This window comes from Cyprinodon tularosa, unplaced genomic scaffold, assembly GCF_016077235.1.
Source record: "Cyprinodon tularosa strain WSP-4 unplaced genomic scaffold, ASM1607723v1 ctg126, whole genome shotgun sequence".
NCBI lineage: Eukaryota > Metazoa > Chordata > Actinopteri > Cyprinodontiformes > Cyprinodontidae > Cyprinodon > Cyprinodon tularosa.
In genome coordinates, this window is record NW_024038070.1 from 732,460 (window position 1) to 754,492 (window position 22,033).

Genomic DNA, 22,033 nt, shown 5'->3' on the forward strand with positions numbered 1-22,033 from the left:
TGTGGAACAGGAGTTTTAGTCCGTGAGGCAGACACCCTGTCTACTTTTAAGGGTAGGCTTAAAGCTTTCCTTTTTGATAAAGCTTACAGTTAAAGAGGCTCAGGTTATCCTGAGCTATCTCTGTAGTTATGCTGCTATAGGCTTAGACTGCCAGAGGACATAGGGACCCCTTTTCCATCATTCTGCTCCTTTATATCTCTAATCTCTCACTTTGTTAGTTCAATCTCTAATGTAATGTTCTCCCTGTTTTTTCTCATAGTGGCTTCATCTGGTCTGTCCCTGTTAATGTGGGACACCATCCTGGAGAGAAATATCAGCTGTAACAGGAGATTTCCTCCTGTTAAAAGGGAGTTTTTCCTCTCTACTGTCGCTACAAGCATGCTTAGTGTGAGCGATTGCCTTTGAGTCAATGAGTCGATTGCACTCAATTGGTTTTCCTTAGATAGAAAACTTTGAATCAATTTGAATGATCTGGTTGAATTGTAAAGTGCCTTGAAATGACATGGGTTGTGAATTGGCGCTATATAAATAAACCAAATAGAAATTGAAAGCTTCATAAATTACTTGAACTGCACTAGTTAAAGAAGCTCTATAAATCATAAGCCCTCTTCAATTTCCTGCTGTTGCTTTTTTAGTGCACTGAATTCTGAGAAGACACTTCAGACAAGTCAGGGAGATGAGCAGAGCATTTTGTGTAGTGTTCCACAGCCTGTTGTTAACCCTGCAATGAAAGGGGTGAAGGCAACATAAAACTAATTGCTTGAGGCTTCCCATATAATCACAGTCAAATCCCCATCCTGCCGGTCTTTCCCCCTCCCCCTAGAAACTCCAAAAGTTAGACTCATTTACCGATCTTACTGAATAACTACAAGAGGGAAATGTGTATTTTAAGATAGATTTGAAATGCATCAAGAAAGGGAAAGAAAACCACTTAGTATAATTTAATTTACACCACAAATTGGTCTTAGAGGTGTTGACAACCAGCCGTGGGCGGGACCTTCAGATTATAAGGCTGTATGACGTTTTCCCCACTTAAATACTGAAAGAGCTCACGCGGCGCAGAGGTTCTTTCATCCTCGAGTCGCAGGAGCGCGTATTATTTTTAGTGATGAACTCCTAAGTAAAAGTTAGAGATGGGGTTTTTGGTCCAAGCATGCCAGAGTGGATATCAGTTTTTAATGATTCCATAAGAATGAGAGAAAACCTAAACTTTAGGCGGTGTCTGAATTAAGGAAAGGAAGAGTTTTACGCATCATTAGGAGTGCCAAAGACTACCCTGGATAGTGGAAACGCGCATTAATGGTAGGTTCGCTCCGCATCTACACACAGCACATGGAACATGTAAGCATTACCAAAATATTAAAATAGAAACACGAAATGTATCTGCAAACGTTTCTTGTGTCCACGAAATAAATTTTTAATCTCTCCCCACAATTAACTAATGATTGTTACGAATTGCTAAAGTACATCTAATAACTTGTATATATTTTGTTTTTTGTTTTTTATATAGTTTTCAAAATATTCTATCAAACTACCAAACAAGCCAATTGTACATCTTTTGGACAAATATTGTAATAAATAGTTTTTATGTTTTATTCCCACGCTATAAATTTTCCAGTTACCAGTTTCCCTAATTATTATAATATGTCTTAGGCATTTTTTCTCATGAGAGCAAAGGAAACCAAATAGGTCAGATAAAAAAAGAAAAGTAATTGAGCCCCAAATAAAAAAAAATAATTAAAAAAAATCCCGTGCGTAATTCCACTGGGCAGGGATGTGAGCGCCCACTAAATGATTTTTAAGGCTGTGGTATTTGGAAATTAGAGTTTAGTGGACAGAAGTAGGCAATGCAAACCCCGACCAGCCTGAGACAGGGGCTACTTATGTTTGTTTTACCAACATTTTTGCTGCGGGCTGCGCGTCACTCCCGTGTTTTGGAGCGCGCTTCAGCGATTCCGCACGTCAAGGCGTTTATTTGTGCAACACATCATACAGCCTCGGGTTGGAACGTTTGGCATCTGACAATTATCCACTCTCCAGTAGCTGAATCACATCAACACAGGGGGTTGGGGGGGTGGAGGGAAGCAGTCGGTGATGCCCAAAGGTTAACGTCCATCATCTGACACTAATATGATTATTATTGTTTTAGGGCTAGTGGGCTTCATAACCATTAGTGTCATAATGTCACCACAAATTAACATAATGCAGGTTTGGCATTTTATGCTGCACAGAAACATTTAGATGATTGAATTACCCTTAAAACATAAACATTTAATCAATTGATCAACCTGATGATGAATTGATCCAATTTTTGATGATAATTTGATACATATACAACAAAATATGACTAAAATATCTTTAGAATTTTCTTGGACATCAAAAGAAGGGGGTTTTAAGTATTTGAGGATCAATAGATCAATCTTGAGTACTGATAGTGTTACAAGTGTTTTACAGGTAACACAAAAGTTTAGAACTTTACAAAAGACTCACTGACTTGGACTTATGGTATTGTGGGATCTCTGTGAGAGAAAAAAAAATATATATATAGTTTAAATAAAGGAAGGAATAGAAAAGTCTTAGGTTTCAGGTTCATGATGGCATCCTTTTGAATGTCTTGTATTTTGGTTTTTGTTTAAAAAAAAATAGCTATCCAACTATAACTACTGCCAAATCAATACTTGCCTTACAACACAAACCAGGGTTGTTTAGAAATTCAATAGATCCAATCCAAATCTAAAAAAATATCTAAAATGTGGATGTGAAAGAAAGGTTTTGATGTTTATCAGGCTGGAAATAGAAATTCCTAGGGTTTTGGAAGTCTGTCAAACCGCAATGAGGGCCATAACCCATAAATGGAGAACCTTTGCACTACTGGTCAAATCTCCTAATAGATACTGGTCAAGCTAAATGAAAGAAAATATGGAAAACTTATCAAGGAGAAAAACAACATCTAATACATGCATAGCTTTAAATGTTGCAGATGGAGGTATTTTCAAATGACAGCATGTTTATCATTTAACCCTTTGTTGACTATATAAACCAGGAACATCTTAGCTCGACATGTCTCATAACTCACACATCACATATACTACACGAATATGATTCTTCCCTGAGATGTACATAAATGCAATGCAAATTTGATGGCTATTACCTTTTAATCTCTTGTCTACACTGAGGAAGATAAACCCACCTTTGCAAGCTATATCTTGATGTGGCTTAATATAACATAGCAGAAGACTCGGTTTTCTTTACTTACGTCAGGACAGTAGTTTGATGTTTTAACTGCTAAGTAATTTATTATGTGTCCTTTAAAGCATGTTCACAATTTAATTAAAGAACACTGATAAGCAAGAAATTGAAAAAGCTGACAAATACATCTAGAGAGTGTCTAACTTTGTGAAATATGACATGCGAGAACTAAGAACATCAGCACACCTGTTTGGCACAAACAACCATAAGAGAACTCATTCATCAGTCCATAAACAGTCTTGGTCTTGTGAAAATAATATGACAGCTCATTATGTGCTTGTAAAATATTTTTCACTTTACTTAATCCAGAGGCTAAATTGAAATATTAATAAAAATGTGTATTGTAAGGGAAGGGCTAAAATGAATTCAGGGAGTTGATTATATGGCCATCTGATCTGACATCAATCTAAGGAAACGTGTACCTACTCCTCACTATCAGCTGTGAATTTTTAGAAAGTGTTTCAGTGTCTAGCCCATTTCCACTTAGCCCACATCTGCTGAATGGCTATACTCTGTCTCTACTCAGGACTTGGTGTAATTCCTGGTATGCTCAGGACACTGTCAAGTTACTGAGACCAACTCTTTTCCTAGAATACTTAATTTGGTTTATACTTAGCACATCCTTTGCTAAGATGTGTTAATTTCTTGATTTTCTTTTGAACTCCTTAAGTTTTGATCTATGAGTGCATTCATTCTTGCAAGCTCTGGTTTGACCATTGTCTTTGTTTGTTTTCCATGGGAGTGGTGGTGTGATATACAGAGCAATGCTTTTGAGTCCTGTAGAAGCTACACATTTGGCTGTTTGAAACATTAACTGGCAATCTGAGTCCCTGCAAATTCCTTAACCCCAAAATGCTCCCTGTGCTCTATAGGCTGCTCGTTGCCTTCTAAGTAATGAGTTAAACGCAGCGAGCAAATTGTGCAGTAATGTACAATTTCAGTGACATGTTAAGGTGATTATTATATCTTTCTTACACATCAAATGTATAACCCTGAACATCTTCCATATAAGTTAAAGTTGTGCAGTCTCTCTCTGATTGTTTGTTCATGCATTTTCATATCTAATCATTTTTTAAAGTTTTTATGAGACTTCATTTAACACATTGCAGTTTTTATCTGAACATGTTTTCATTTGAATGTTTTCCTCATGGGCACAGTTTTAACTGTAAATACATCAACACACTCATAAACTGCAACAATCCTCTCGTGAGGCCTCCAGCTGCTTGCTTGATCTCACTATAATGTTTACTCTAACTTTCATAGTTAGACCTAAACCAGATTACAGTTTTTCAGGCTTGAACACTTCAAAAAATAACTATATGCACCTTCTGTGATGTGTCTTTAAAGACTTCTGAAAACATTTAAAATATTTTAAAATCAATCATAACTTTAAAAATTGCATTGTGTTTTCAAAGGACCCATTGCTCTTCATCTCTGTCATCTTTCTTAACATATTGTCCTATGACAGCATCAATAAAACTGTTTAGACAATATCATTCTTCTGCCAAGTTCATTTTCCTTTTACAAGAAATTGCATGTTGGCCATGTGCCCAGACAGTTACCTGGAAAGTTTCTCTCTTCTCATGGTAAACATAGGCCCCTTGCCAAGAAATCACCAAACACAATTGTTCTGTGCCATATGTGTATGATGAGAAGTCGAATATAAAAATGTTCTCTGAACTAGGATTTCACAGAATACTCTAACAGTCAGAATTTTCTGAATTGTTTTTCTTTCTTGGTAATAGCAGCAGGTGGAACGTGCATATTAACTGTGCTTGTGTGTGTTTTCTCTCTTTAGCTTATTCACCATAAACTGGAGGATATCAGCACTTCCCCCTTCAACATGAACAACGGCAGTGGAGTAATAATGCTTGAGAATAACAGCAGCACCAATGATACCTTCAAACCTCCACCACTACCTTTCAGCGAGATTACAGCAATAATCTACACTACGGTCTTCGTTGTGGGTTTCTTGGGAAATGCATTAGTTATCTATGTTGTGGCCCGCTACACCAAAATGAAGACAGTAACCAACTTGTACATCCTGAATTTAGCCTTGGCAGATGAACTCTACATCCTGGGAATCCCCTTCATTGGGACCAATAGTGCACTCTCTTACTGGCCATTCGGCAATTTCCTTTGCAAGGTGTGCATGACTGCTGATGGCATGAGCCAGTTCGCCTCCACCTTCTGCCTGACGCTGATGAGCATTGACCGTTTCCTTGCTGTGGTTTATCCTGTGAGCAGTGCCAGATGGAGAAGGCCATGGGTGGCCATGATTTTCAGCGGTGTGGTGTGGGTTGTTTCGTTCCTGCTGGTGTTGCCAGTTACCTTGTACTCGAATGTGCAGGAAGACTTCAACACCTGCAACATAAGCTGGCCAGATGATCATAACGTATGGTCCATTGCATTTATCCTGTATACATCCGTCATGGGCTTCTTTGCACCTTTATTTGTCATCTCTCTCTGCTATCTACTTATTATTTTTAAGGTAATGTAATATTTAAAAATCCTATATGACTTGAAATGGTAAAAGATTTAAAACTTTTATATACCTTCTCAAAGTCTTATGCCTTTTGTCTTCCAGGTGAAGTCAGCAGGCTTGCGTGCAGGCCTGACTAAGCCACGCAAGTCAGAGCGCAAGGTGACCCGCATGGTGGTGATCATCGTGCTGGTCTTTGTGCTTTGTTGGCTGCCATTTTTCACCATCAACATTTATAACCTGTGTCATACCATACCGGAGAATGAAACCAGTGCTGCTGCCTATTTTTCCCTGGTCATCCTCACCTACGTCAACTCCTGTGCAAATCCAGTACTCTACGGTTTCCTCTCAGAAAACTTCAGGCAAAGTTTTAAAAAAGTGCTTTGCTTCTACAAACAGAAAAATTGTACAAATACGAATGCCTTGGGGACCGTACGGACTGCTAATAAGGTAAAAACAAATGCCTTTTTATTCATTGGCAGAATTAACAAACTTGGTGATAACTCACATTACGTTTTTTGAACAATGAACCTTATGTAATTTTAGGATTTATTGATTAATTTCCTACTATGGGTTTAATATATGGTAAAGAACACAATCTGTTTAAATTCTTGATATCAGAAACACAATCCCACCAGAGAAACGCACTGGGAGTTTGGTATTTTTCTTTGCAAATTCTTGATTTTAGCATTTTTCAAAGTATCTGTGTTTTCTATTTAAACAGCACTTAGTTCTTTGTCTGACTAATGTAAATTTTAATAAGGTAATTTGGTTCAAAATAATAAAACATCACCAAATATATGCCACCTGACTCATTTCAGGAGGTAATAGGTGAAAAATTATCCCTAATTTGTCTCGGTTAAATAAAATGTTTTTATTTATATGGATCTAATTTACAAAGCATGTAATCTGTTAGCCCTTTAGAGAGACAATTCAATTAGACCATGCAGTAAGATTGAGTAAAAGCTTTCTATCTAACGAAACCAAGCTGATTGCATGAGTTATTGACTGCATTATTCTTTCCTATCCCTCACACCAAGCATGCAAGCAGCGACGGTAGAGAGGAAAAACTCCCTATGTCTTTACAGAAAGGATGTCCACCTCTCTTTACTTAGGATGTAGATACAAATATTTGGTTCGTTGTCAGCATGTAGTGGCAGTGGAGAAGGTTATGTTGATAAAAGGAGTAATTAAATGTGCTAGGAAATTATAGAATAAAATCTAAAATACTCAAATTAGTATATTTTGAGTTCCATGCAGTTGGAATGCAGTTGTGTGGACTTCATGTAAGATTACTCTTTTAAGGTCCTCAATATCTACTATCCTGCAGATTTTAGATGCATCCGTGCTCCAACACAGTTGATTCAAATATTGAATTACCTCTTAAGCAAGCAATCCAGTTTGGCAAAGGCCTGGTGATGAGCCATTAATTTGACTCAGCTGTGTTGGAGCTAAAGAATTTTTTTTTTTTTTTTGCGTTCCTGTTCATATTTCCAAATATATGCGACTTGTATGTGATCTCCTGTGTGAACTGCAGTCATACAACGCAAGTGTCCCGCAGGGCAGTAGAGTATGCAATGACATCACAAGCCAGCGTGCTCCCTGTTTATGGAAGTAAACATAGATGGTAGTGTCGGAGCGCATCTAGCGGTCTTTTCCAACCATAAAAACTCATTCTTTTCAATATGTTTAAACATAAATACTGCTCTCCACATCATCATCTGCCATGGTTGTTGTTTTTCTTGCCGCTTCTGCGTAGCAAGACGCAGAATAGTGACCTTTGTCGGGTATTAATAACGTTCAGGTCAGATGAATCTGACCTGGCCGTTCACACACAGGTCGCATTTGAAAAGTTCAGATTCGTATCGGATTCCGGACCACATAGACAAGTGGCCTGGGTCGGATTGGAAAAAATCGGATATGTGTTGTTCAGACTGACATGAAAAGATCAGGTCCAGGTCGCCTATGGCCAAAAAAATTGGATTTGGGTCACTTCAGGCTGCAGTGTGAGTGTAGCCATAGAATTCCTATGCAAAACACATGGGGAAGCAGGCAGCGGTGAATCCCACTTGGTGAGGGCGTTCACTGCTTTGCTCATACTACTTGATAGAACTGAGGTTTTGTCAAAGAGCAGCACCACATGGAGAGAGCAGAGTGATGATTGCTGAAGTTCAAAGAAGCTTAAATTTTTGACACGGCAACCAATCAGAGACTGGTTGTAGGTGAAGCTTTTCTCACTTAATATGGAATGCAGATATAAATAGTGTTAATAAATATAAGGAAGACTCTCAAGATGTCTTTAGGTAGCTTTAAAAAAATCCAATTTAATTTAGTCTTAGATGGTGTGTTAATCGTCCTCATTTTTCTTCAGCACAGTGCTTTTGGGGATTTTCCAAAATGGGATGGTCTCACAAAGGCATTTTAGCTGAAGTCCATGATGTTAAGTATCACCTGTGCTTTTATTGTGAAATTCCAACAGCGAGACATTGACATGAAATGCTATGGGGTTGGCAGGACATTTCCAAACTGAAGGGTCTAGGAAGCTGCTGATTTACTTAATATTAAGCAATCATTCCAGTGACTAAATAAGGCAAACATGCATTCTGATATATTCAGAACCAGCACAGGAATGATATGTGATGTTATGCAATAACTTTATATTCTGAAATGAGTGCAGCACTAGCAACTGCTGGGATGGTGACATCATTGGCCGTAGTTAGTCTATCTTAAAAAGACCAAATCAGCACAGACGATAATTTTACCTGCACAAATTAAGTAGCACTGAAAAACTAGGCTACATAATTTTGCTGGTGAAGATTCTCAGCCATCCAGGTCATAGTCATTTCAACAAAATTAAAAAACTAAAAAAAAACACTGACCTTTGTTTCCAAGTTTGAAGATGTTTTGCTTCCTGGATGGAAAGCGAAATGAGTAACTCTGTTTGACATCCACAGCTCAGGTTGGAGAAATTGTTGACAGGACAGATATATCACAAAACACCTGCTGCTGAAACTGTAGTGAAAGTTCAATTTAAACAGTATTACAGTATTGACACTGGGGGATGAGGGCATTTTATTACACATAGATAACTTTTACACAATAATGAAAACATTAAAGATGAGCAATGTTTATGCATGCTTACATTACTTGAGAAAGACAACCCAATGCATTTACCAACTAAGACATCATGTTTTATATAATTAGATTTCTGAAATGCTCATGCATTTAAGTTTAATCAAGTTTGAGGTGTTTAATATATTTTAAGGTGTTCGATCTTCACTAATCCTATATTTATGTCTGGTTCTGCATAGGTCAACTTGCCAAGGGACCCTGAGAATGAGCCTTTCACCTCCAAACCTGCAATGAATGGCCAGTGATTGCTATCTTTGTTGCAGACCAAAGTTGCACTGGCCGGTTAAAAGGAACTCTGACCCATTTTACCCATGGGGTTTTATACTGACATGGAATTTCCTGACTTTATTTTAGTTATTCCCATCTCTTTCACAGGGCATTCCTGGAGAGGCTCACTGAAATGATTGAGAATTGTCTCTCCAGTTACTGAATTTTTTGTTTGTTTGTTTTTGCTTTTGTTTTAAGGTTTTTGTATGGGGCAAAAGACTCAATGGGGGGGGTGTTGTGGCGGTGGCTATAAGGTAACATCACCAGTGGAATCTTCAAAGAGGGAATGTCTGTTTTGTAGACAGTTTTTGTTTTTATGCAACAGACAATACAACAATGATTAATCAATACAATAGAATTGCACATTATGCTATATTTACCCTATAATCCATTAGAAGGATCATATTTAGAGGGATGTAGCCATCTGGGCTATAGCCTTTTTTAGCATCCTCCCATGTGAGTTTTTTTTTTTCACATTTTATTTACCATGGGGCCCTGTCTTTGGAAACAATTGCTGAAGCCCATCACTGTGATGCCTGGTATCTTCCACATCTTTATATCTATGTAGCTGATTCATCTGTTGACTGGTATGCTTACCCCAATAAGCCATAACATTATTTTCACTGACAGTTAATGTTACATAGCTCATCTAAATACAAAAAAATATCCATTCATATAATTCATCTATTCATATGCCTATATGTGCTTTCAAGTGATGGTCGCTGCCAGCTGTGTAAACTCACTGATGATTATTAACTGCCCTGTGAAAGGCAGCTGCTCTCATCTCTACGAGGCGCCTCAATGGCCAGCTGGTCAACAGCGTGAACTGAAAACAAGCCTTCATTCTGATTGGAAGTGATCTGAAGGCATCCGTTGCTCAACAGCAGTTGATGTTGTTGAGCAAACCTACAACCTGGGTCATCAAAACTTTAGTTTTGGGAGAAAAGGGAATAATATGTGGGTCTAAATCTCATATACAATTGATTTATGACACTTGGTATATGTGTCACATTTTTGCAGTATTTGATTTGAATTGCAACAGTAAAGCCTCTTTCCCACCTCCCGCTGGCAAGCTGCATGGCCCCCACTGCTGCGTGCCTGGGGACACCATCGTGCTGGGTTAGCGTTGATGATGTCACCAGTGCAGCAGAGATCAGGAAAGTAAACAATGGAGAGCAACAAAAGAAGGGAGCCAGGGTGTAGAAAGTATTTCTTTATTTTGTCTGTCTGAATCCCTCACCAGTGCTACTTCATATTTATCAAATGTAAACAGAGTTGTTTGGCTTGTTAGATCAGAAACAGCCGGCATAGTGTGTTGATGTTCGTACATTTCGCTCAGTGGTATTACATAAATTAGTGGGTCGACCACTTGTTCCAGCTCTGTGCCGATTGGAGCCGAGCCGTTTCAAGGCTTTAACCCAGGTCGCTTAATGAGTCGTTTGACACAGGTCAAAAAAAGGTCAGTGAGCTTTTCCCTAAGTCAATGATTCCCAACCGGGAATATGCAGTCCCCTAGTGGTCCGTGAGTGCATTGCAAGGGGTACATAAAGATATTCTATATCTTAGGTAGTTAAATAAAAAAAGGGCCAGGATCTGTTTGCTTTGTGGGGGCCCAGTTGAAAAAAATAAACAAGCGTTTATCAACCAAAAGTTAAGTTTTTCTTATATGTTTGAGTTCACCTAAACCAAGCAGATGAACAGAGGATGTAGAAACAGCCTGGTATCAGTTGTTCCTCACACTGAGCTATCGGAGCTAATCAAAGCAGCTCAGGTGTCTTGATAAAAACAAAGTAATACTAATTAAGTCAGTCTGAGTATAATTTTTGTTCTATATATTTTGTTTAGGATTCATCACGTTTAAATGTGATTAAAAGGGAGTTACTCTGCGGAGCTCCAGTTTTATAAATACAGGTTTATGATATTATTTTATTTTGTTTTCATTTATATTCCTTACTAACTTCCAGAAATGCCTAATAATTAAATGCTCAAATTAAAAGATTAAGTAAAATGGTTTTTATTTTATAATCAGTCATTATACGTTCCACTTTTGGACAATGGTAAATGGCATGTACTTATATAGCGCCTTTATTCAAGTCAGGAGACTTGACCAAAGCGCTTTACACTACATTCATTCACACACACACACACTCACACACTGATGGTGGCAAGCTAGATTGTAGCCACAGCTGCCCTGGGGCTCACTGACAGAAGCGGGGCTGCCGTACACTGGCGCCACCGGGCCCTCTGACCACCATCAGTAGGCAATGCAGGTGAAGTGTCTTGCCCAAGGACACAATGACACTGAAAGTCGGAGCCGGGGCTTCAATCCTTCGATTTCAGGGAAAACTCCTACATCCAACGCCACTGTTGCCCAATCGTCAATACTTTTGAGTGTGAGGGGTACTCATGGTAAGACATAATGCCCAAAGGGGTACACAAGTCAAAAAGGTTTGGAAACACTGCCCTAAGTCAGTAGAAGCTCAAAAATCTAAATGGGGTTTTTGGCCAATGAGAAAAGGGGTATAAGAGAGAAAAATGATCTCCTGGCTTTGGTTTGGTGGGCCTCATTCTAGGGCTGCATGTTGACTTGCTAATTTTTAACACATGTTTTAGTTATGTGAAAAATTTCTAGATATTGCCAAGTTTTTTTTTCTCTTTGTTTTATCTCCACTTTCTATTTGGAGTGGAATGATGTGCTGATGTACACAATTAAAACATGTTTTTATTTCTTGTTTTCTAATGAAACTGATGTTCTTTCCTATGTACCGTAAGTAAGTAAATGTAAAGAAGGCTTATAAGATGTTTGAACTTGTTTAAAAAACGAACCAAGCAACTAGAATTGTTAAAATATAGAAACCCATTTATTTGTATTACTGACATATTGTATTGTGAATTCTGAAATAAAAGGTCATTCTCACTTAAGCTGCTACTATGAGTATGGTACTCTTAATATTGCTAACCCTGAATTTAAAAAAAAGAAAACACACCCATTCAATAAAATTATTTTACAAATCATAAAAGATAAGTAGCCCCTAATATGGTTATTATTGCTAACTAACCTATAATAGTCTGATGACAAAATGACAACACATTTGCTAATATATATATATATATATATATATATTTACTAATAGTGATGAAACAGAAACTAAAAAAATTCTAAAACCCAACATACAATGCATTTAATTACATAACAGATTGATTTATATTTGGTGAAGTTTTACCAACCTAAAAAAAGGCTTTACATCTGACCATTTCTCTCCCCTTATTTATGGATTGAGCGTTTGAAAATGTTACCAATATCAGCATTTATATAGTAAAGAGATTTTGTTATAGCACTGATCCCTGTGGTACTTGAAAAGTAACCCATGAGGATAATTATTAACATTAACAAACTGTTCATCTGTCAGACAAATACGATTTAAATCAGTCAAGTGCTGCCCCTAGCTTTAAACTATTCTAATGCTGGTGGTGCACAGCATTGTTTGGTAAGGCATTGTTCAGCATCATATGGAGCTCTATTGGTGCCATATCACAAATTAATGTCAATGCTGTTTAATTCATATTGACTGCTGATTAATGGATAATTAATCAATTTGTAACTAAGCAAGGCTTAATGGGTTGTTTAAGTTATCTAAGGACTACTGCTATCCAGATTAATCAGTTTAGTAGATTTTTGTGTTTCTCTTTCCCAGGTACTGTTGTGTAGGATTATTAAATAGAATAATTGATTGTAACAGAAAAAAAATTGTTTGTTTAATACATTTTAGCTTTGTAAATGTAGTCTGTAGTTAACAACATTAATAACATTATTTGCATGGTTTTGATAATGATTAATAATTACACATCTCAACTATTAATGTAACTTTTTTACATTTACTAGTTGTTACTTCAAACCAAGATCCACAACAAGTTTAAATGCCACATTTAAACGGTAAATTAAGTTAATGATAATTATTAATTACTATCATTAAAGGCGGGTAGCCATTAATCATCCTTGATGTTGAACTGAACAGACAAGTCTAAAGATACAACTTTAAAGCAACATTCAACTAACAGACCCGTTCAATTAAAGGACCTGTTAAATCAGCACACCCGTTCAATTAACGAACCTGTTCATTTAACGAACCTGTTCAATTAACGGACTTACGTTGAATCTAAACTTCATATTCTGTATGAGTTTTCACTTTTGCTCCAGTGCATCATTACTGTTGTATGGTAACATAAAACATAAAACAAAGCATATTTTATTCTTAAGAATAAAAAACACATGTTTTTGGCTCTTGAAAGTAGTTTGATGAAACATTATGGTTTTAAACCCTAGCACTAGACTTTCAGTCCAAATACAAGAAATGCAACAGGATGTTGTAATTTGAAATGAACTCTATTATACCAAAGCAAATTAAGAAAATATTTATGTAAAATAATTTTCTGTTGTTAAAAAACAGGTTGAAATGATCAATGAAAAAGCTTCAGTGAGGGCTCTCCAAATGTTTAGTTATTATTTAGTTATTGTTATAGATAGATAGATAGATAGATAGATAGATAGATAGATAGATAGATAGATAGATAGATAGATAGATAGATAGATAGATAGATAGATAGATAGATAGATAGATAGATAGATAGATAGATAGATAGATAGATAGATAGATAGATAGATAGATAGATAGATAGATAGATAGATAGATAGATAGATAGATAGATAGATAGATAGATAGATAGATAGATAGATAGATAGATAGATAGATAGATAGATAGATAGATAGATAGATAGATAGATAGATTGATTGATTGATTGATTGATTGATTGATTGATTGATTGATTGATTGATTTTGGTTATATATAAAGTTCCTTGCTTTATACATGACCGGTTCTCAGAGTCTTCTAAAATAACTTGGTTGTATCATATAATCTAACAAATATACTTGTAAGTAAAAAAAGTTGTTTTATTTCATCTAGCTTTTGTAAATGAGTGATACCATATTGCGCATTTACCTTAACAATGTGGTTTAGATACTTTAGCTTTAAGATTAAGCTACACTAGAGTGTGGATAAATGTATGAGCGATACATCCCTATTCTACTCTCTGATCATTTGCTTCGGTACAATCAGTTGACTCTGTTATTGGTGTTTTCTCTTAACAGAACTTTATTAAAAACTGTAAAAGGTATATTCTTCCTGTGAAAGGTGGAGCTGCAAGGTTGAGCTTTTTGTAAAATTTGATATAATTCTCTCTGATATTTGAGCTGAATTTTCTATGGTAAGAAACAATAACAATTTGAAGCAATTTCACCTTTTCCTATCAGTCACACCTTCCTCTGCTGCTTATCTAAAGTGCACTCATATATAGCTGTCTTGCTCAGCCCCTATTCTAAGTTTGTTTACTGAAAACCTGTTTTTGTGGTGGCTCATTCTGATGAGAACAAGCCATGTATTCTGAAGACTCTGGCTGCCTTGTTTGTTTGTGGTCATGGACCTGTAGTTCCACCAACCTCAATGTCAGAAGATAAAGAATAAACAGAAACAGTATCATTACAAAACAGGAGTAGGTTGCTAAACAAGAGCTGGTTTTGGATTGCTGGCTGATTCTGAGAAACAGATAGGAGGAGGCTAAGATCACTTAACTGAAGAAAAATAAACAGCAAATTAGTCCCTGAAGGGCATGATGAAGGTAATCCACGCCTAAACACACACATAACTTAAAAATGGACTATTTATTGTAGAAATGCGAATTTTGAAAATGTCTGCTCCTGGTTAAAACCAGATTTCCATACAGTCTTTATACATAAAGTTTTTTTTTCCACTGTCTGACATAAAAAAAATAATAAAAATAAAAAATAATAATTAATGCATTTTTTGCTACTTAAACATGTTTTGGCGCTTCAACACAGTTGTTTTATGTCCTACCCTGCTTAAGTGAAACAATTGTGTCTGCTTAAGTAGATGCAAAAAGGATTTTTCCTATCTATAATTCTAAGTATAAATAGCATGAGAAGGTCTATTTATAATAATGTTTTGGAAGGAGATGGGCTTCTGTGTCCTGGAGATGAGACTTTTTTTATTCAAAAGAATCATTCTTGAAACAAAATACCTTGTGGAGATACTGGCTTAGGCATGATAGAGGATCTCATTTTTTAATTTCAATTAGTAAAACCCTGCAGAGGCCGAGGGATTCAAACGCCGTGCAAATGATTTCACAGTAGTGAAAAGGTCCTACAAACAAATCAGGCTTGCAAAATAAGACAAAAAAATCAAATTCAAGGTGTGTCCACTTTGCTGTTCTCTATTTTCTGTGATGGCAGTTTTCTCTTTTGCAGAATTTTTCTTTTTGTATGTTTTTCTTTTTGTTTTTCTCTAATTTTGTGTTTTTAAGTCTCCCTTTTGCGCTTACGATTCTATTTTTTGGGTTTTCTTCTCTCATTGTTGCACCCCTCTGCCACTGTAGAAACAGGTGGTGCACTGACATGCGATTAATGACAAAGAAGCCATTACCCAAGAAGCAGCATAAAAAGTTTGTTGTTACCTCTGGAGGATAAGCCCTTTCACTTCTATGAGAAATGTGCTTGTGAAAGAACACTTTTGGCTCATGTCATACAACTTGAAATTTATTCTCGCTAAGCATACCTCTGACTTGCCAAGGAATTTTGGCATAAACTGGGGAAATTATCATCTAATTTAAAATCACATATTTAAAAAAATATTTTCTGCATTTTCATTAATCATTTGTTAAAATATATCAGTTGTATCTTGGGAAAATAATACAAAACATAAAGAAAAGGTGAAGCTAATTCTTTTGAAAAGAACTCTAACGTTTAGGTAGTTAACAGTTCATCAGGCATTCTTTCATTCCTCTGAAACAGCTCCTTCCACATCTCTAAAGCTGAGCTTTACCTCCTTGCAGCAGAGTCTAATTTTGGCCTCCTATAGCAGAAATATCTTTCTTTTGGTCATGATTGATGACATGATTCTGCCCTTTTTGGAGTTTTGGTTCTATTTAAGTTTTCTTTTTCAGTTTTCAGTTAAGCTTTGTTTTATGCCAATCTGGGTTTTCTAAGTCATTAGTTTCTTTTCGATTTAGTGTCATCCAAGTTCTTTTCAAGTTTAAGCACTGTTGTATATTTTGTTTAAACTCTGTTGCCACCTTGTGTAAGTTACCTTTCTAGCTCTACACCTTTTCCTAATCAGTTGATTGCTCTATTCATTGTTATGTTTGGCATATATATTCCTCCTCTGCAGTTACTGTTTGCTGGATTCTTTTCATTCCTTCATTCCGTAGGTTTATTCTTCCCTAGTGTCTCATAATTTTTGGTTCCTGAATTTCTTGTTGATCGGTTCTGGATTATGGCTTCTGTATTTTGACTTACTCATTAAATTTAGCAAGAAATCATATCTGCTTACATCCCTGCATTTGGGTCCTCAACAAGTATCCACCATCTATTTGGAAAATAGATGGTTCAGTAAATGTGGAACTTGCTTATTCCCTTTGCTCTTCATTGACCACATCAGACTCGAGCAGTATCTACAAACACTAGACTGTATCCCAAACTGCCTGTCTATCTCCATCCATCCTACCTTCACTCATAAATAAACACCAAGATAGGTAACTGCTTTGCCTGACACTGAAACTAACCTCAACCTGAGGGAGGATAAGATTTCAGTAAAGATTCATTATTTAAAACTGAGAGAAGCTAACTCTGCAAAGAGACAAATAGTATTCCATGATTTTCTCATAAGGAGGCCAGAATTTACAATGAAAAAACTACAAAGTATGATTATAGACTTATTCACTTCTAGCCTGGCCAGACAGACCAACCATACAGCATGTCCTAACTGTGTGTTATGCCCTGTGTGATTCAGTCTGGCTAGTTAACTTTACCAGAAGTCTAATACATGGTATTATGTTTTCCTGACAGACTGTCTAATGTTTAACTTTTACACACTTTAGCACTTTGTTGGCGCTCTAAGAATATCGGGTTGATGACAGGAATAGTCTGCAGGAGGTGATTTAAAGTGTTTGGAAATGAACAAAGTAAAACCAAACAACTCATTAATGACTTATTTTGCATCTTGTAAAATTTATTACATTTTATTTATTAAGGTAAGTTAAAGAAAAAACAAAAATAGTATTTGTAGATGGTTCCTGATTCCTTGACTAAAAATGTACTGAAAACTTTTCATGTTACATTCATTATTTTTGAGTAGCACTCCACAAATTTTTATGATGGACTGTTATTATTTCTGCACCACCTGCCCGTGGCTATATTAAACCCTTTTTTGTCAAACACTGTGACGCTGGAGGAAATGTGTATAATGAGTAGACCAAAGCAGGAGTGTGGTTAATTATTGTAAAGGTCGGTACTAATTTTAATGCCAGAGAGGCTGGTTTGCAGATTTTTTTCTGGGTTTCTGAGTATTTTATCAAGGACATAAGACCAAAAGGCATGACGATCAGCTCTAGGAAAATCTTTTCCTCCTATGCTACATAAAATAATGATACTATGCATAAATTATTAACTGAGATGATGGTGGATGATCCTCTAACCGATATTCAAGGAAATATTTGATTTATGTATTCAAATGCTTTCTACAAGGCTATTAAAGACTTATGTGGGTAGCTTTTGGATTTAAATGAGATTGTATTCTGTTTTATTTCACTATCTGCTCGACTTTTTTGCAAACTATAGGGGCAACATAATCTAATGAGTTTCACTACTCTCTGCAGCTCCATCAGTGGTCTGACCAAAGGCCAAGGTCAGCTACATTGCATGGAGAGTGGCATGGAATGTGTTTACTAAGCCAGAAAGGCTGCATCTAACCCTTCACATCAAAAAGAGCACCTCACACCAGTAGATACAGAGAACTGGACTGGCAAAACTAAAGGACCATTCTGAATACAAAAGTAGCTAAGTTAAATGCACTTTTCTGCATTGTTATCAAGTTTAACATTTGGTGCAGAGGGGGTGATTGTGTGTGGCTGTTTTTCAAGAGCAGACCTTGTCGCATTAGCTCAAGTAAAAGCAATCCTTTGTGTCAGAGTGTACAAAGATATTTTCTGACAATTTTATGCTCCCAGTATGACTTCCGATGTGACGGCACTCCAGTGCACAAAGCAAGGTCTATTAAGTCCTCAACCACATGGAACACTTAAGAGTAGTGAGGCTTTTTCTGAAAACATGACTGCCTGACCTCACAAATGCACCTTTGTCATAAGGTCTCAGTTGCTTTTTTGTTGTTTGTTTATTTTTCAAATTAGTAGATTTGCATTGAATGTCTCGGTCTGTCTATTACATATATTTCTCATCTGGTAATATATGTAATTACGGATAATTTTTATTCATAAAAGATTTACTTTTTTGGAATAGCAGTTGACGTGCTTCTTTTTATTATAGGAATTATGTGACTTGTTGCATCTAAATGCAACATCTCTAAGGGACAGGTTAAACTCTGGGTCTTCTTTAATTGTCTAAATTATCAACGGGAAAGACTTCAAGTGAGACTGATATGTATATGGTTCATTTCATAATAAAATAAAGAAGATTTCCCTACAAGGATATTATAGCTTGATTTGAAACATTATTACTTCATGTTACACTGATGAGCAAAAACTATTTGCAATATATATATAATATTGGTCAAATTATATCTTATTTAGATTTTCAATAAACAAACAGGACCATTTTGAACACTTTTAGCAGTAATGTAATTTTTTTTACCATCTCCTCTTACAATTTTCAATCTTACAATTTAGGATTGTAATATTTTACTGTACAGTTATATAATTTTTATTGGCCTATTTCCATCTCCTTCACTCGATATTTTCATGCCTGCTTTTTAAAATCTAAATTTAGCTTTTTTTTTTAAGAACATCATCAGAGACTTAAAGGTATAGTGGAGGATGTTCTTTTTCCAAGTGGATCGTCAAAATAAGTGGTCCGCCTAATTGTCAATCATTCTGGTGATATGTTTACATAAGGCCGTCCTTCGTCCTCTTACCCATTTTTACTTACCAGTGGTGAGTCTGACATAGTGGGAAAATTGCAAATCTTCTTTTGGAAAGTAAGCTTGTATGAGCGATGCAAACAGCAACTTTTAAACATAGCGTGCACAAGGCAAAATGGGCTCATGCATGCTCTTGCACGCGTTTAATATGCGTTCCCTCTCAGGAGCGTGTACAGAGTTAAGGAAGTGAATTTTCTTTGAAGTGGAGATGGCGGATCTCGGGGTCGCGAGGGGTGCCCATCTCCAGCTGTCTAGGGCTCGAGGCGAGGTACAGCCTGTACAGGTCGCCAGTCCATCGCATGTGAGGCTTTTCAAAAATTTGCAAAAATCCTCCACTATACCTTTAACTTTCAGTGCTTCTGATCTGCATGACTCAAAGCAGAACATTTATTTTTTGTTTGGTTTTACTTCTTTGAACATATTCTTGCTCTTGTGTAAAACCTGTAAAAATCTCTTAGATTTACTAAAAAAAATTTATTTACATAAAATGTGTTCACCTTATAGAACTTACAATAGTTGGACAGATGTTATACATACATGTATGCAATAATTTACATGTTTCATGCAGAGCTGTAGAAACCTAAGTCCCATCAAACAACAACACTAGGAAATACGGTGAACTTCTGCGAAGATAAACTTTGTCTCTTGCAGGCTGCCTTGTTTTGGTTGTACACAGAGGATGCATGGAGAATAGAGGGGTTCACGAAGAAGTGAAGAAGGAATGACTTTCCCTTTGTGGTTAATTAAAGCTGAGAGCTTTGCCCTTTTCTATCCCACAGTGTCTTTTCCTGCATCTGCCAAGGAAAAAAAGGCTAGACACCTTTATCTATGTTAATAACCTATGTGAGCTAATAGCTCCAGGAAAATACACACAAGACATTGACCAAAAAATACGAACTGAAATTTTACAATGTTAGTAAAGTAAGATGGGCTTGTAGTTAGAATTTGCAAGAGTCTTCATGGAAACCCCTCTTTCCTAAATAAGCACCAAAGAAGTGGAAGGAGGATTTTAAAGGGAATGCAGGGAGTCTGAGGAGACGCACAGCAGGTAGTGCTTCATTGTGTCAGTGCTGATTAAAGCAGGTAAACAATATTAAGTAAAGAGTCCAGTTGGACCTGCAGTATTACACAGCTTTACAAATGTTCATGAGGTCCACAAATTGTATACGTTGGTGTTGATTTTACAATTGTAATTACGGTAAACAAATTAGCCCCCAAATTTGTTGTGTTTCTTTCCTTGATATTGCTTTGTAGTTATTTATATGTGCAATTAATTGTGTGCGTGCTCTGTCTAAAACCCAGGTATTTGCTATAATACGCTATTGTTGCCATGTATATCAATCATCCTGCAAGTTTGTACTACAACCAGAGGGTCACTGGTTTGCACCCTAGATCTGTCCGCCCTGTTCTTGGGCAAGACATTCCCCTGCTGTCTCTGCTGATGGTGGTCAGAGGGCCCAGTAGCACCAGTGTACAGTAGCCTCGCTTCTGTCAGTGAGCCCCAGGACAGCAGTGGCTACAGTGTAGCTTACCACCCTCAGTGTGTGTGCATGTGAATGACTGAAGTAGTGCCAAGTGCTTTGGGGTTCTTGGACTTGACGAAGCTCTACAGAAGTACAGGCCATTTACCATTTTAGCATAATAAATAGTAATCTAGCAGATTACCCCAGGAAATATGTGATGAAATAATGTATTAGCTGACATCCAGAAAAAGAGCTTCAGCATATATCTACAAAACAACTATTCTTGCCCTGTGGTCAGCACCTGTAACAAACTGCTGACATTTAATACTGCTAATTATACCATTCAGAAAGCTGTAGTGGGTCAATATGTAAAGTTTATTGTTAAAGTACTCATACCTATTCAACGACCCCATGTTGTGTCTCATTACAACAAGAACCTTCAGTGTATTTCAGTAGCAGTGCTCTGAAAGGATGGCAAGGGAAGTAGTTAGATTTGGTGAGAAGAGGGATTCCATGTATCCTTTTCGTTTTATCTCCTATGGACTACTTCATATCGGTCTCTCCCATAAAGCCACAATGAAACACATAGGAAAATTTGAAAAAAAGTTTAGTGGGTTTCACAATGCACTGTATAGACGATCACTCTGCTCAAGCAGGTCTATAACCCAAAATTATTAACCTGTCTAAACATTCAATTTTAATTCTCCAATCTTTTTCCCTGCACTCCCTAATGGTTCATCTGAGGATTTTAACACTTTTCATAAAAATCAGGACGCTTTGTCACATTGTCAGCCTGACAAGCTAAAACACATTTATTTAGTCCTGAGGATACGCTAACATCAGTCCAAAAATAAAGTTCACCTCCAAGCGAGGAAAAAAACAGCTTGGAACAGAGTGCCCCTTGTGGTGTTGACACTGTTCAAATTAAATTCACTTAAGTGACCCCATGAATAGAGCAATCCCTTCTGGTCTGACTGACAAGAACATGGTGTAATTAATGTGCTGGTCGTTGAGATCAGACAATCCATCAGCAAGTGGGCGTGCAGCTGGAAAACAGAGAACCAGGGAGAATCGAGAAGCCATCAAAAACTCATCTGCTCCTGTATGTGTTCCCACTGGAGGAAATGATGCTCCCAGTCACTGGGGCCAGGGCTGTAGACAGGAAGATGTTTGGATCTGTATAGCAACTGTGACATGGTTATACAAATTGTACCTGAAACTAACCATCTGGTTCTCAGAGCTGAGGGCAGCAAGCTCTAACTGGATCCAACTGGATCTGTGTTGATGTTTATGGTTCAGCAAGGACATAGATTTGACACAAATCATCATATTTACTACTTAACAAAGGACAACCAACAGCAGGCTCAATCAACAGTCAGCACTGAAGAGATTCAGAGTGCAATAGGTGTTATAACCAAGACTTTTCTTTCTAATGTT

At 36.9% G+C, this 22,033-nt stretch overlaps 1 protein-coding gene across 1 annotated transcript; it reads left to right on the top strand.

Annotated features, from left to right (window-relative positions):
* The first annotated feature begins 1,053 nt into the window (after positions 1-1,053).
* LOC119777662 (somatostatin receptor type 5-like) lies at positions 1,054-9,359 on the top strand. The gene is made up of 4 exons (XM_038276633.1): positions 1,054-1,302; positions 5,048-5,740; positions 5,837-6,181; positions 9,043-9,359. Exons 1-4 carry the CDS (start codon positions 1,300-1,302, stop codon positions 9,106-9,108), a joined length of 1,107 nt encoding a protein of 368 aa, XP_038132561.1. The 5' UTR covers positions 1,054-1,299; the 3' UTR covers positions 9,109-9,359.
* Positions 9,360-22,033: the final 12,674 nt, after the last annotated feature.

What these genes read in the sequence shown, in the direction of transcription:
- LOC119777662 (XM_038276633.1), top strand. An exon ending in ATCTACTTATTATTTTTAAG is followed by an intron (nt 5,741 to 5,836) that starts GTAATGTAATAT and finishes TTTGTCTTCCAG; the next exon opens with GTGAAGTCAGCAGGCTTGCG. An exon ending in CCGTACGGACTGCTAATAAG is followed by an intron (nt 6,182 to 9,042) that starts GTAAAAACAAAT and finishes GGTTCTGCATAG; the next exon opens with GTCAACTTGCCAAGGGACCC.